The sequence below is a fragment of the Salvia splendens genome, chromosome 10 (assembly GCF_004379255.2).
Source record: "Salvia splendens isolate huo1 chromosome 10, SspV2, whole genome shotgun sequence".
NCBI classification, from domain to species: domain Eukaryota; kingdom Viridiplantae; phylum Streptophyta; class Magnoliopsida; order Lamiales; family Lamiaceae; genus Salvia; species Salvia splendens.
The window spans coordinates 18300129-18311989 of record NC_056041.1 but is presented as its reverse complement, the minus strand read 5'-3'; the positions used below and the strand labels follow the sequence as shown (position 1 = coordinate 18311989).

The window sequence follows — 11861 nt, the reverse complement described above, 5'->3', positions numbered from 1 at the left end:
ATTTATCCATTTAGACTCATGCACGAAAACAATTGCACATTTTTTGCTCCAATTGCGCTCAATCATGCACTATTTAATGATGTGATATTGTCTTATTATTTGTGTATATGAATTGAACTAATGTGAATATAGATTCTGTTATGGTTGGCTGTATCTTGTCTCTGCACAGTTTGTATGTCTATTCCTTTTCATGCTTCATTATATATTGGATAAATTCTCAATTCAACTCAACCCACAAAAGAAAAATGCCCCAATTCTCAATTATTGAGAATTTATACACTAAATTATATAAATCATTCAAACTAAGTTGATTTGGTTTTGAGTTGAACGGGATTGGGTTAAGTCGAGTTTATGAGTAACAAATTTAGACTTGTGCACGAAAAAAAATTCACACAATTTCGCTCCAATTGCACTCTTTAATGGTGCGATATTCTCCTCATTTGTGTTGGAAATATGGAGGATATGCAGACCTTCTTTGTGAAGGTTTTGGTGGAGGTTGAACTCGAGAACGTTGTCCAAAAACTCACATATATACTCGAGTTCGGCCTTAATGAAGGAGATACTGGCCAGTCTTTTAGACAGCGAGTGCTTTACACTGCATCGAACTATATTGGAGAAACTAGGGAAGTGAATCTCATCCACGAAACATTGGAAAAGGCGAAGATCATCTCAAGCTTCGTTCACAACCACCCGATAACGGTATGGATAGGGTTGAGGTCAATAAGGCCCTTCTTGATACTCGAGAATATCGTGATAAAGAAAGGATTCTTTGAAAAGAATGTTATCTTCCTCTTATATTGTGATAGGATGGATGAACAAGAGTGACAGGGATCATAAGATTCGTTCACAAAACCTACCATTATTGAATGTATATATATAAATTAACAAGTTCGAACAGTATTTTTGCAAGTCGATATTCACTTCCAAAAAAAAAAAAACTCGCACGATTCCTAATACATACATATGTTAATTATGTTCACATTAATTCAATTCATATAGAAATATTATTCTATCTCATTACGTTTATGAAAGATAATAGAAAAAAAAATGTACGCTCAATATCATGACTTCATTAACATAGTGCATAATCGAGCGAAATCGTGCGAACTCTTTTATGCACGAGTCTAAATGAATAAATTTGACATAACTCAATCCACTTCAACTAAAAATCAAATCAGTTCAGATTGAATTATTTATACATCCAATGGTAAGTTCTCAATTCGGGGAAAAAAAATTCATTTCATTTGAATTTTACACTCATGATAAGAGATGTACATATATGAACAAATATATATTCACGTCACAAAAACTATACCAGTAGAGGGGGCGATGCCTTCGACTTAAACTCCCTATGAACGAGAGTTTTGACACACAAATGCCAAGAGAAAGTCGCCCCATGGGCCACAAATCTACCAAGAGAAAGGTTAGAGGGATTGGTTGAAATGTGTTAAGAAAAATAACACATACTTATAGCTACGGGCGGAGCCAGGAATCTGTAGGGAGAGGGGCAAGTTTATATATGAGAGAATTTTAAGAATTTGAGGAGGGACATTTAAGAAGAAATTGAAAAAATTAAATTATAAAATATACAATATATATATATGAATATGAAAATGTGATGTGGGGCAATTGCCCCTCTTTTCTTGTATGTAGATACGCCCATGCTTATAGCCTATTTCTAAGCACATAGGTCTAGTAAACAAACTTAATTTGTAACATAACCTGCTCCGAAAATATATATATATATATATATATATATAGGGTTTTAATCTATCAAAAGAAGCCCTTAAGTATAGAAATACAGACCAATTATGGACCGTAAGATATGGAAATGAATGGCCACGATATGGATTTGTCAACAATTTCTGTGGGTCATAATAGGATTGATCTATGTCATGAAAGGGTAATTTAGGTATAGAAAATATAAACAACCGTCCTTCTGTTAATTAAGACCAGATTAATTGGGATCATTACTCCACACGTTTTCTAAGTAGATTTTTCGGTTCCCTCGCCATTCAATGCATCTCTCTCACCAAAATCTCAACCCCATCCCAACAAACCCTAGAATCTACACGACAAAACACCCAAATCTCAACCCCATCACCAAAATCTCTACCCAATCGCCCAAACCATACAAATCTGTAAACATTAGTCGTCTCCTCCACTATCTCAACCTCGTCTGCACCAAAAATCGAGTTTTCCATAAAAACTGATTCCTCTACCACAAAACCTTGGCAGAATTCAAAACTTGACGAAGAAGGATAACAAAAAAGCTACTACAACCATGGTCAACACTAGAGCCTCTGGATCCGCACCTCGTGACGGAAAAGGTTAGTACGATGTTGTAACCCATGACTTAAAGTTGACAAAATCAGGCCGATTTGTAATTTAAATCTGTTGTTCACGTAGTGTATGAGAGAACATCCGCGAAGACAAAGCTACAAAAGATCCCAAAGGCTCCGAGAGGTAATACAATTGAATCATGCAAAAACAATTATTAAAAAAATAGATATGCTTTTGGGTCATACTAAACAATTATATATGTCATATCAGAATATGAGTGTATTAGGTCATATATGTAACAGCTTTGTGTCATGTTTAAAATGTATGGTCATTGATTAGCATTGGAATAGTTTTATGGGTTATGTAGTAGTAATATATGAATTAGGTCATGTTTGTATCACTTCTATGTCATAAGTGAAATATATGAATTAGGTCATGTTTGTATCACTTTTATGTCATAAGTGACTGCAATGTTTATTTTCTCAGATGGAAGTCAACATGGGTGAGAGAAGGCCATTGGAATTGTGGACTATCGACTAGATATAAGGGTGCGCTTAAGTATTTAAGAGCTAAAAAGTATTGCGTTGAAGTTGGCCGAAAATAATCACAGCTCCCTTTCCAATAAAACATCGACATCCAAACATTATGCAACAGACAACAAGAAAATGACGATCGACGTTGAAAAGATGATAGCAAGCTACAGAGCTTCTGTAGTGGCCATGTCATGAATTTTGGATTTAAAGTATGTTTCATTGATATAATTATGTGTGTATTTAACATATGGGTTTTCAAATATTTTATTTCATCAATGGGTGATACTTTAAAATGGCTTTTGATTTTATTGTTTCTTCAAATTAGACCTTAATATGAATTATTTTTCTGACTCTATGACCAATGTAAAATATGATGGTTGTTTGATCTCTTCTGAAAAGTAAAAACAAAGTATAAGATGACTCTATGTCATACTTCGTACATGTTAGAGCCATTTTGAACAAAAAAGATAAAAATAAAATCATTAATTTGTTGTGGGAATTTTGTACAATAACCAAGCTAACTTGTGAGAAAAAATTGATTATGTAAATTAGCAGTTCATGTCATAATATATGCATGTACGAGTCATAATAAGCATAATCAGGCAAAAAAAAATAATAGTATATGAGAATTCATACATTGGGTCATAATAAATGAATATTTGGGTCATAGCATCGTATGTTTAATTTGTGTCATAATAAATGAATATTTGGGTCATAGCATCGTATACTACACCACAATAACTACATCGACAGAGAATTTTTGCATATCTTCAAATGTTAAGACTTAGCAGAACTACAGTAAATGGAATAGGGTATGAAAATTTGACGAAAGATTAAATGAGAAGAAATTATGGGCTGATAACCTACGCTAAAGAACAGTTAGTGGAGAGATGAAGGAGCACAATCATAGGAAATACTATAACTAACGACAATATGCAATTTACTTAATTAACCTTTTTAGATTATAAGTAATTAAAATAATAATATCTTCCTAATAAATCTAGCCGTTAATTAATGTAATCTAAAGATTAGATTGTCTAATCCAATGGACAAAAACCCGTCTGCAATTCTTGGTTTAAGACCATTTTTGTTTTGATCAAATACCTATATATATATATATATATATATATATATATATATATATGTATATATATAGTCTCATTATTCACAAATCCACTCTTAAAGACCGAACCACCGAACCATACAAAATTAGGGTTTTTAGATCTAGTTTTTTATGGATGAGAGACACAAATTTATCAATTATTTTCGCCTTCATCACGAGCCTATTTTAATTCATCCAAAGGTTAATAAGTCATACTAACATGTTACGAAGATTTAACTTCATTCCAGTAGGTTTTTACTTCATTCCAGTAGGATTATTATTTCATTCCAGTACGTAAATGCGGTTTCGCCGTCGCATGCCGTTCATTCTCTCTACAATATCTATCACCACCGCCACAACGCTGATATGGTGTAATAAACACATGGAATGATGTAATAAATTATTGGAATGAAGTATGTGTAGAAGCGTTTGAAGTCCTACTAGAATGAAGTAAAAACCTTATCCAATGAAGTAATAACGTTTCAGAATGAAGTAATAAACGCAATTGAATAAATTGCATTTTTAAATGTAAATAAAGTAAAAACTCAGGTCAATGAATTCAAATGAAACATATGTTGAATCATTTCAAAACCTACTGAAAGAAAGTAAAAATATGTTGTAGTTTCAAGGTATTACGTACAGAATGAAGTAATAAACCTATACAATGAAGTAAAATGGGCTTGTAATGAAGACCGAAAAATTTACACAGCAGCACATCTCATCAAAAAAACTAGATCTAATGGCCCAGATTTGGTCTCTAGTTCGGTCTTTAAAATTGGTTCGACATTGATCACAACTCTATATAGAGTATATATATATATATTACCAAAGAATTCAATTCAAGTTCTCTATGATAAAAAACACTAAAATTTAGTTATCATGTAAGTACAAATCTAGTAGTATTTGGAATACAAATTATTAAGGTCGAAGATTTTGAATAGTAGACTAGGTTAGAATTGGCGAAGACATGGGCCAGGAAGTGTGTCTTGCTCTCGACCAGAAGCGTTGCTGCAATTCGCGGTAACTTGCATTCCAACTATAGCTGCTGTTAACTCTATTGATTCCATCCATATTCCATAACATGGTACCCAATTACTACAGTTAAGATTGATGGCGATCCTCGAAGCTGATGTCCCTTGTATTTCTCGATACACTATGTTGCTTATTTCAACTCCGGATTCCTTGAAATAGGAGATCATATGCATTTATGACCAAAAATATCTTTGAGGTATGAATGATTTAACCATTTCTCATTTTCTTTGTATAAGCTTACTTGCTCTTGGCATGCACCCCTGATGTTGCAGTAATTCTGGTCGATGATGATGGGATTATTGACGTTGTGGAGTACTAGTTTTTCAAATGTGACGCGCCGTACATATCCTCTTCCAACCTTTTTCACCATCAAGTTAGTGAAATAAGTTTAGTTTTAGGCAAATTGGCATATTAGAATCATATGTTTGCCAGTTGATTTGAGTTAATAATGCAGTGAAATTTCGAAGCTGCTTACCTGCCATGTTTTGATCCGAGCTCCATTTGTCGTTCCGTTGAAGATGGCTTTGCTTATTTGAATGTTTTCCACTTGTACATAGTTTCCTCCTCTTCCTAAACTTCCAATGCTAACAAATTGCTAAGAAATTAATTTCACTTCTAATAGTATTATCACTATAATAGTAGTAATGGTGTACTAATGTAATGAAATTTGAACAGACCTGATTCCATGACCAGGACCACATTGAATATTGCTTATCTTCATATCAGAAATGTAGTCACCAATTGAGATACAATCATCGCCTGTGGGCATTGACAATACAAGAATCTACAAAATCAATGAATATAGCAGTACTACATTTTATTTGGCAAATAGATTAAATAAAAGTGGTGATTAGTAGTATAAATTACCGCAGGCGATTGTAGAATTTATGATGAGAAGATGATGAGATGATTGAATGTGAATACCATCTGTGTTGGGGCTATTTTCAGGGGACTCGATAATCACATTTTCAATGATGAAATCGTTGCACCCTTTCACCAGCATATGTGTTTGGGCACTATTAATAAACTTCACATTCCTAATGCTGCTATCGTTGCACCCCAAAATCTTCCACGCCTGGTTACGAGTACATGTATTTGTTATTCAGTGGCGGACCTAGAAAAACAACATATGCAATTACCCGTTGTGAAAGCATAACCTACCGTTGGAGCTAAACTCGTGCAATTTTCCTGAAAATATGAGGAAAAACACATTACAAACTTGTGATGCACTCAGATAAAATTAGATCAAATAATTTAGAAGAAATTTACCAAAAGAGGATGGTATTTACAAGACTGATCCCACCAAGACTCGCCTTTCCCATCAACGACGCCATAGCCATAGCCATCGATGTTAAGGCCATCGATATTCGTAAATGCCAACCATTGACTTGCATCTCTCTCATCCCACAAGCTAGGTGATTCTGGTGCTATCATTGTCCCTAAAATCTTCCTATCCACAATATTAATCTTACCATTACAAAAACAAGAATTTGTATTTTACTAGAATAACATGAAGATGAATATAAGGTACCAAGAAATTGATGATGGGTGTATTGCAAGGGCCGTGAAAGATGAGGGGGTGAACTAGAAATATGGTCTCCGGCGGAACATATAGTGTTGCAGATTGAAGTGAAGAACTACAAGCTGCATCCCATGCCTCTACAAATGCCTACATTTGTAAATATTAGACATAATATAATTAAAATGAAAGATTAGTTTTACAAATTACCTGTGAATCATCTGTACAACCATCACCGGTGGCTCCATAGTTGATGACATCGAAATAAGGTTCATCAACGCCGCAGGTAAGGATTGGTGAAGGAGACGAAGCGAACACCAATAACAACACTCCAATCACAACATCCTACACAAGGTGTACAACTTAATTATACATAGATATGGTCTAAACATTTTGATTTTATAGTTGTAACATGGAGTATAAATTATCACCATGGATTATGCCAAATTAACACAAAATGTTGATTGCTGGCTTGCTGCTGCACTTCTCTCTATCTCCCTCACTCACACACACACACATATAATACTGCAATATGCAATGATTTAAGAATCAGATTGTGTGATTCTAAATTAATTTTCTTATGCCAAATATTTTATTGGGTGTATTAGTATATAAATAGAACAAGTAGTAGACAAGAATTAGAGGGAGGAGGAGATTGAGATATAACCGTTGTATGAATCAGAAAAATGTGAACCCTTTTTGGCTGGTGAAAACTATAGGACAAGTCACAAGTTTCAAGATTTCAGTTCTTCTAGTAATTACAGGGACAAAAGCTCTTTCACTAGTCACTATTATTTATTTTCTTTTTTTTGGGAACCTGCTAAAAATTGTATTCCTACTCCCTCTTCCAAATATATAGTGTTCTGCTTCATTATACATATACGTGTTTCATTTATATGTCTCATTGTAACACTGGTTAGTAAGTGTTATTTCATGTTAACTTTTTATTTTTCCTTCTATCGAACAAGTAAATTTTAATTAATTTTGTTTTCTTGGAAACGGGGAGCGATAGAGTGTGAGTATTAAACATATATGCATAGGCCTCGTTCGGTTTCCCAGACAAACATAATTTAATCCTATCTTCTCCAATAATCAGATGTTCGGTTACCACTTTCCACCTAATCTTGGCCCGCAACTATTGATCAAGGCCCGTCTCGGCCCATCTCGACCGATTCCTTTTCTCCCTAATCTCGTGACTATCCATCTGAGCCCACCCCCTACGACTAAATTATCCGCCTCTCTCTCCTCTCTCAACCAATGCTCTTGTTCGAAGGAGAGAGATGATCTGGGTTGGGTTGGGTGGGTTGGAGAAGAAGACACTCATTTTTATTTATTAATTTATACTTCATAAATTTACGGTCAATATAACACTTGTCATTTTTTTGGAATCCACGTAAAGTAAAAAAATAAAAAAAATAAAAGGGACGATGAAGTGTCTATTGTTGCATTATAATTTTTTTTTCACTTGCAATTATTTAATAAATGAACTAAACAACCAATTGATTATTCATTTAACTAGTTAACATTTGATGGACAAATTAATTGAATTTTGATGCACGATTATTAAAAACTTTGTGTTGCTAATAAATTGAATTTTTCAGTCAGTTAATAATTTTATATTTATTAAATTAATTAATTGAAACAAATTTATTTGTAAATAATCTTATTTTTAGTCTTATGTACCAAACATCTTAATAAGATGATACAAGATATAATTTTACTAACCAAACACCGAAATGGAATTCAATACTAATCTAGTTCTATACAAAGCCCATCCCAACTTATCTTATATTGTATCTTGGTATCATTTTGTCTATTAAACCGAACACACACTTAACAAAGAAGCCTTTTCACTACTCAGATATCACTGAAAGGATACAAATAATATAGGTTGAAGCGGACACATAAAAGTTAGTGTTAATACTCACTTTCCTAAGGTTCTATATGTAGTATAATTTCTACATTCACTTGTAATTAATTTAGTAACTTTTATACTATTATGTGAAAATAATGAAAATATTACTGTTATAATGCAACTTCGTTAAATATTCCTAATTTCTCAGAAGGTGGCGGTTAGGACTAGTCTACTAGACACTGAGTTTGTTGGGGCAAATTCAATTGCCATATCACCGTCGATTTTATGTAAATTTGCATTAATGAGATAATTAAAAAAATTGAGATGTTGTACTTTAATACCCCTCAATTCCATAAAAACTAAATATATTTGAGATGATAGAGTTTTAATGCATAATTGGTACGAACCAAAATTAGAAAGAAAAAATTATTAGAGTATGTTAACGGAGAATGAGGTCCACCTCATTAAAGAAAAAGAACTTACCAAAAATAAAAATAGAATATTTTTATGGAACAGATTAAAGTGCAAAGAGTCCATTTTTATAGAATTGAGGAAATAATATTCTTAAGCTTATGAAATTCACTAGAATTTAATCAAATTGTATAATTTTATTAAACTATTACTATCTCTTTACTTAATTACTTTTTTAGTTTCTGGCTTTAATTAATTAGAAAATGATAGAGAAATTTTATTTGGACATTTGTTGAAAGATGAGATATTTTGGCTGAAAATGGTTAATACAAATATCAATATGAAAATATCGGAGCAGAGGGGTACTTTAGTAAATGAGGAAATGCAATCTGCACCTCATCTCTTTCTGCAGCTACGCTATATGATAAGTGATACCAGTGAGTACGCAGTGGAGTGTGGAGGGAGCAGAACACAAATCATCCACATTCTTAACAAATGGCACTCTCTCTTTGTTCATCCACTCGATTGTCCTTCAACACCGCTCCTAAAACTGGTACCCTCTCTCTCTCTCTCTCTCTCATCATTTTGCTTCTTTTCTATCGGAATCAGTTTGCGAGTAACTAAACTTACCCCAAAATCACATTCACAAAATCAAAATTGATGAATTTATTGGGACGAGGCTTTATCTTTATCACTACATAAAAGCGCAAAGCTAGATTAAAAAAAGTGCAATTGTTTCGTTTATGAACTTATGGATTTGATTTGTTTTGGAATTGCAGGACTTATTAGTGACAGATTTACTAGTGGGAGAGTGAATTGGATTTCGGATGCCACCAACACCTCCAACAATGCTTCTTTCCAACCTTTAAAAGCTACCGTGAGTGTAAATGCCGTGTTGATTTGTACCTTACTGTAACTGAGATACTGATTTGTCTGTGGATGCATTGTTTATGCTACATAATGTTTTTGTAGTCTTATGTCAATTTTTTATTCCAATAATTGCTACCACAATACCTAATTTTAGTTTGATTGAGTTCATTTGATTCTAGGAATGTTAACTTGCTCTTTGGTCTATTTATATGCAGCCCGATGACGATGACGACAAGAAGACGGTCCCGGCCAAAGTAGCTAGCATACTCTGTCAGGATTGTGAGGGCAATGGTAAGTGAAACATGGTTTCATACACTTTATTCTAGGCCTAATTTTGCTTCATGCATTCATAGGGAAGTAGTATAATATTTCTTCTCTGTCTCACAATATTTTTAGGTGCTAAACAATGCGGGCAATGCAAGGGCACTGGAATCAATTCAGTGGATCACTTCAATGGACAGTACAAAGCTGGCCACTCTTGCTGGCTTTGCAGGTATATCACTTAATCTCTCTGCCAAAACACATTTCTTTGCTTTCAAATTTCTGCAGTTGAGTGAAATTCTGATACTGTAGTTGCACCTTTGTATTATCTGAACTGGTTCATAACTGAAGTATGAAAGCAATGTCGTAAAACAATCAGGGCAATCTAAAAAATGAGAATGATACAATCAATGAATTTCAGATGCAATATATATGTTGGGGATACTGATCTCAAGTCTTGGACAGGGGGAAGAGGGAGGTCCTGTGCGGTAACTGCAACGGTGCTGGATTTCTTGGTGGTTTCTTGAGCGCGTTAGAGGATTAGCGTATGCATCTTCGATCTTCTTGATTTTAGCGTATCGTCGATAACACAGCCAACAGTGATATGTAGTACATTGAGAGTATGTTACTTGTACTTGTTCAAGAGATCAATTTAACCTTTGATCCAACCATCTATTTTATGCCATTGCATTTATTTATGATACACCTTTCTTGTTTGTTGAAAATCACGTGGATAAGAATATTGGCGCTCAGTAGATTGATATTGATAATCATGTGGATAAGAATGTTTTGCGTCCAGTATTTGTTCTTCCTATGGATCATCAAATTATTAATTTTTGCAAGACTATCCAAACGTTCCAACTTAGCATTTTTGTATTTACTGCTCCCTCTGTCCCAACTAAGTTGAATCGTATTCTATTTTAGAATATCCTAACAAAATTAAGTCATTTTTTTATTGACAAAAAAAACAAAACATCCAATCACCACTTTTTATTTTTTTTGGTATACATCACGTGGGGAATGAATATTATTTGCTCAACATGATTTCTACTACAGTCATTTCTTCTTTATTTACACTATTGGGTAGGTAAAAAATCATACTAGTATTAGAGTGAATGTTGAAAAATGTCGTCCATGTCTCAAAATTAGTCAAAAGGTGAAAAGATACCAAAAATGTGATTACCTCTAATTTTAGGGATATCACGACATTTTGAAAGTTTTAAGAGACTAAATTTGTTCAAACATCAAAGATCAAGGGCCAAGTAGTTCACTCAAAAGAAAATTGCTGCATAATTATTTGGATAGGGAGGTAGGAATGCTCTGATCATGCCAGAAAAAATTATCGGGATCAACTCGGGACTTGACCTGCACCAATCTCTCAAAATTGCTCTTGTAATACTTACTCCCCCATTTCACGACATCAACGGAGGTGCGGTTAACGCCGTTCATCCCGATCTCGTCGTCTCTCAAGTTAACATAAGCCTCCCGCGGATTCTTAGAGGCGTACTGTGCCATGTAGTCGTAGAGCTTGTTAATCCACTCGTACCTCTTCCCCACCTCCTCTTCTTCGCTCTGCCACGACGTCAGGTACTCCGCCATGAACACCACCCACTTCCTGTGTGGGAACGGAATCTCCCCCTCCGGAATCCGCCCCATCTCCCCTCATAAGGATTCTTGTGAGGGAATCCTTCCATGTGCCAAAGAAACACTCAAATTAGTGTTTGACTCCAATTTTTGTAGTTAAGATAAAAAAGGATAGGTTGAGTTAGCCACAAAAACTAGGCTCAAAAGGAGTTTGGTGGAGATGTAAGAAAAGGAAAGAAATGTGTAAAGAGGGAGGAATCCTCTTTGGGGACCTATGACCTCCCACTAGAAGATGTGAGCAACCATATGCTACTTTCGCTCAAAGCAAACACTCCATTGACTCCACATTCATGACTAAACCATCATAAATGCATACCTTTACTTGATCTAGTCTATTAAACATAAACCAAG

The 11861-nt window shown here is 34.3% G+C and overlaps 2 protein-coding genes and 1 long non-coding RNA gene across 4 annotated transcripts; 2 read left to right on the top strand and 1 right to left on the bottom strand.

Moving 5' to 3' along the window:
- The first annotated feature begins 2021 nt into the window (after nucleotides 1–2021).
- Nucleotides 2022–2855, top strand: LOC121752166. Its single transcript, XR_006040268.1, has 3 exons — nucleotides 2022–2330; nucleotides 2410–2466; nucleotides 2770–2855. It is a non-coding gene; the product is annotated as an uncharacterized LOC121752166 (long non-coding RNA).
- A 1970-nt stretch (nucleotides 2856–4825) lies between these two features.
- On the bottom strand, nucleotides 4826–7031 carry LOC121752163 (polygalacturonase ADPG1-like). 2 transcript variants are annotated; one of them, XM_042147077.1, is made up of 10 exons: nucleotides 6901–7031; nucleotides 6680–6814; nucleotides 6482–6619; nucleotides 6220–6396; nucleotides 6112–6138; nucleotides 5818–6025; nucleotides 5628–5709; nucleotides 5426–5534; nucleotides 5192–5308; nucleotides 4826–5099 (listed from the first exon to the last, which is right to left on the bottom strand). In XM_042147077.1, the coding sequence occupies exons 1-10, from the start codon at nucleotides 6901–6903 to the stop codon at nucleotides 4869–4871; spliced, it is 1227 nt and encodes a 408-aa protein (XP_042003011.1). In that variant the 5' UTR covers nucleotides 6904–7031; the 3' UTR covers nucleotides 4826–4868. The 2 variants fall into 2 exon arrangements, with proteins under 2 accessions (XP_042003011.1, XP_042003012.1); XM_042147078.1 differs by having other exon boundaries at nucleotides 6482–6607.
- Nucleotides 7032–9128: 2097 nt separating this feature from the next.
- On the top strand, nucleotides 9129–10569 carry LOC121750676 (protein BUNDLE SHEATH DEFECTIVE 2, chloroplastic-like). The gene is made up of 5 exons (XM_042145256.1): nucleotides 9129–9288; nucleotides 9515–9612; nucleotides 9821–9896; nucleotides 10002–10098; nucleotides 10332–10569. Exons 1-5 carry the CDS (start codon nucleotides 9231–9233, stop codon nucleotides 10408–10410), a joined length of 408 nt encoding a protein of 135 aa, XP_042001190.1. The 5' UTR covers nucleotides 9129–9230; the 3' UTR covers nucleotides 10411–10569.
- The last annotated feature ends 1292 nt before the right edge of the window (nucleotides 10570–11861 follow it).

Coding starts and splice junctions, on each gene's coding strand:
- LOC121752163 (XM_042147077.1), bottom strand. Junction 6,139..6,219: donor GTAAATACCATCCTCTTTTG/GTAAATTTCTTC, acceptor TCATATTTTCAG/GAAAATTGCACGAGTTTAGC. Junction 6,026..6,111: donor GCACGAGTTTAGCTCCAACG/GTAGGTTATGCT, acceptor ACTCGTAACCAG/GCGTGGAAGATTTTGGGGTG.
- LOC121750676 (XM_042145256.1), top strand. CDS start 9,231: ATGGCACTCTCTCTTTGTTCATCCACTCGATTGTCCTTCAACACCGCT. Junction 9,897..10,001: donor TCAGGATTGTGAGGGCAATG/GTAAGTGAAACA, acceptor CAATATTTTTAG/GTGCTAAACAATGCGGGCAA. Junction 10,099..10,331: donor CACTCTTGCTGGCTTTGCAG/GTATATCACTTA, acceptor AGTCTTGGACAG/GGGGAAGAGGGAGGTCCTGT.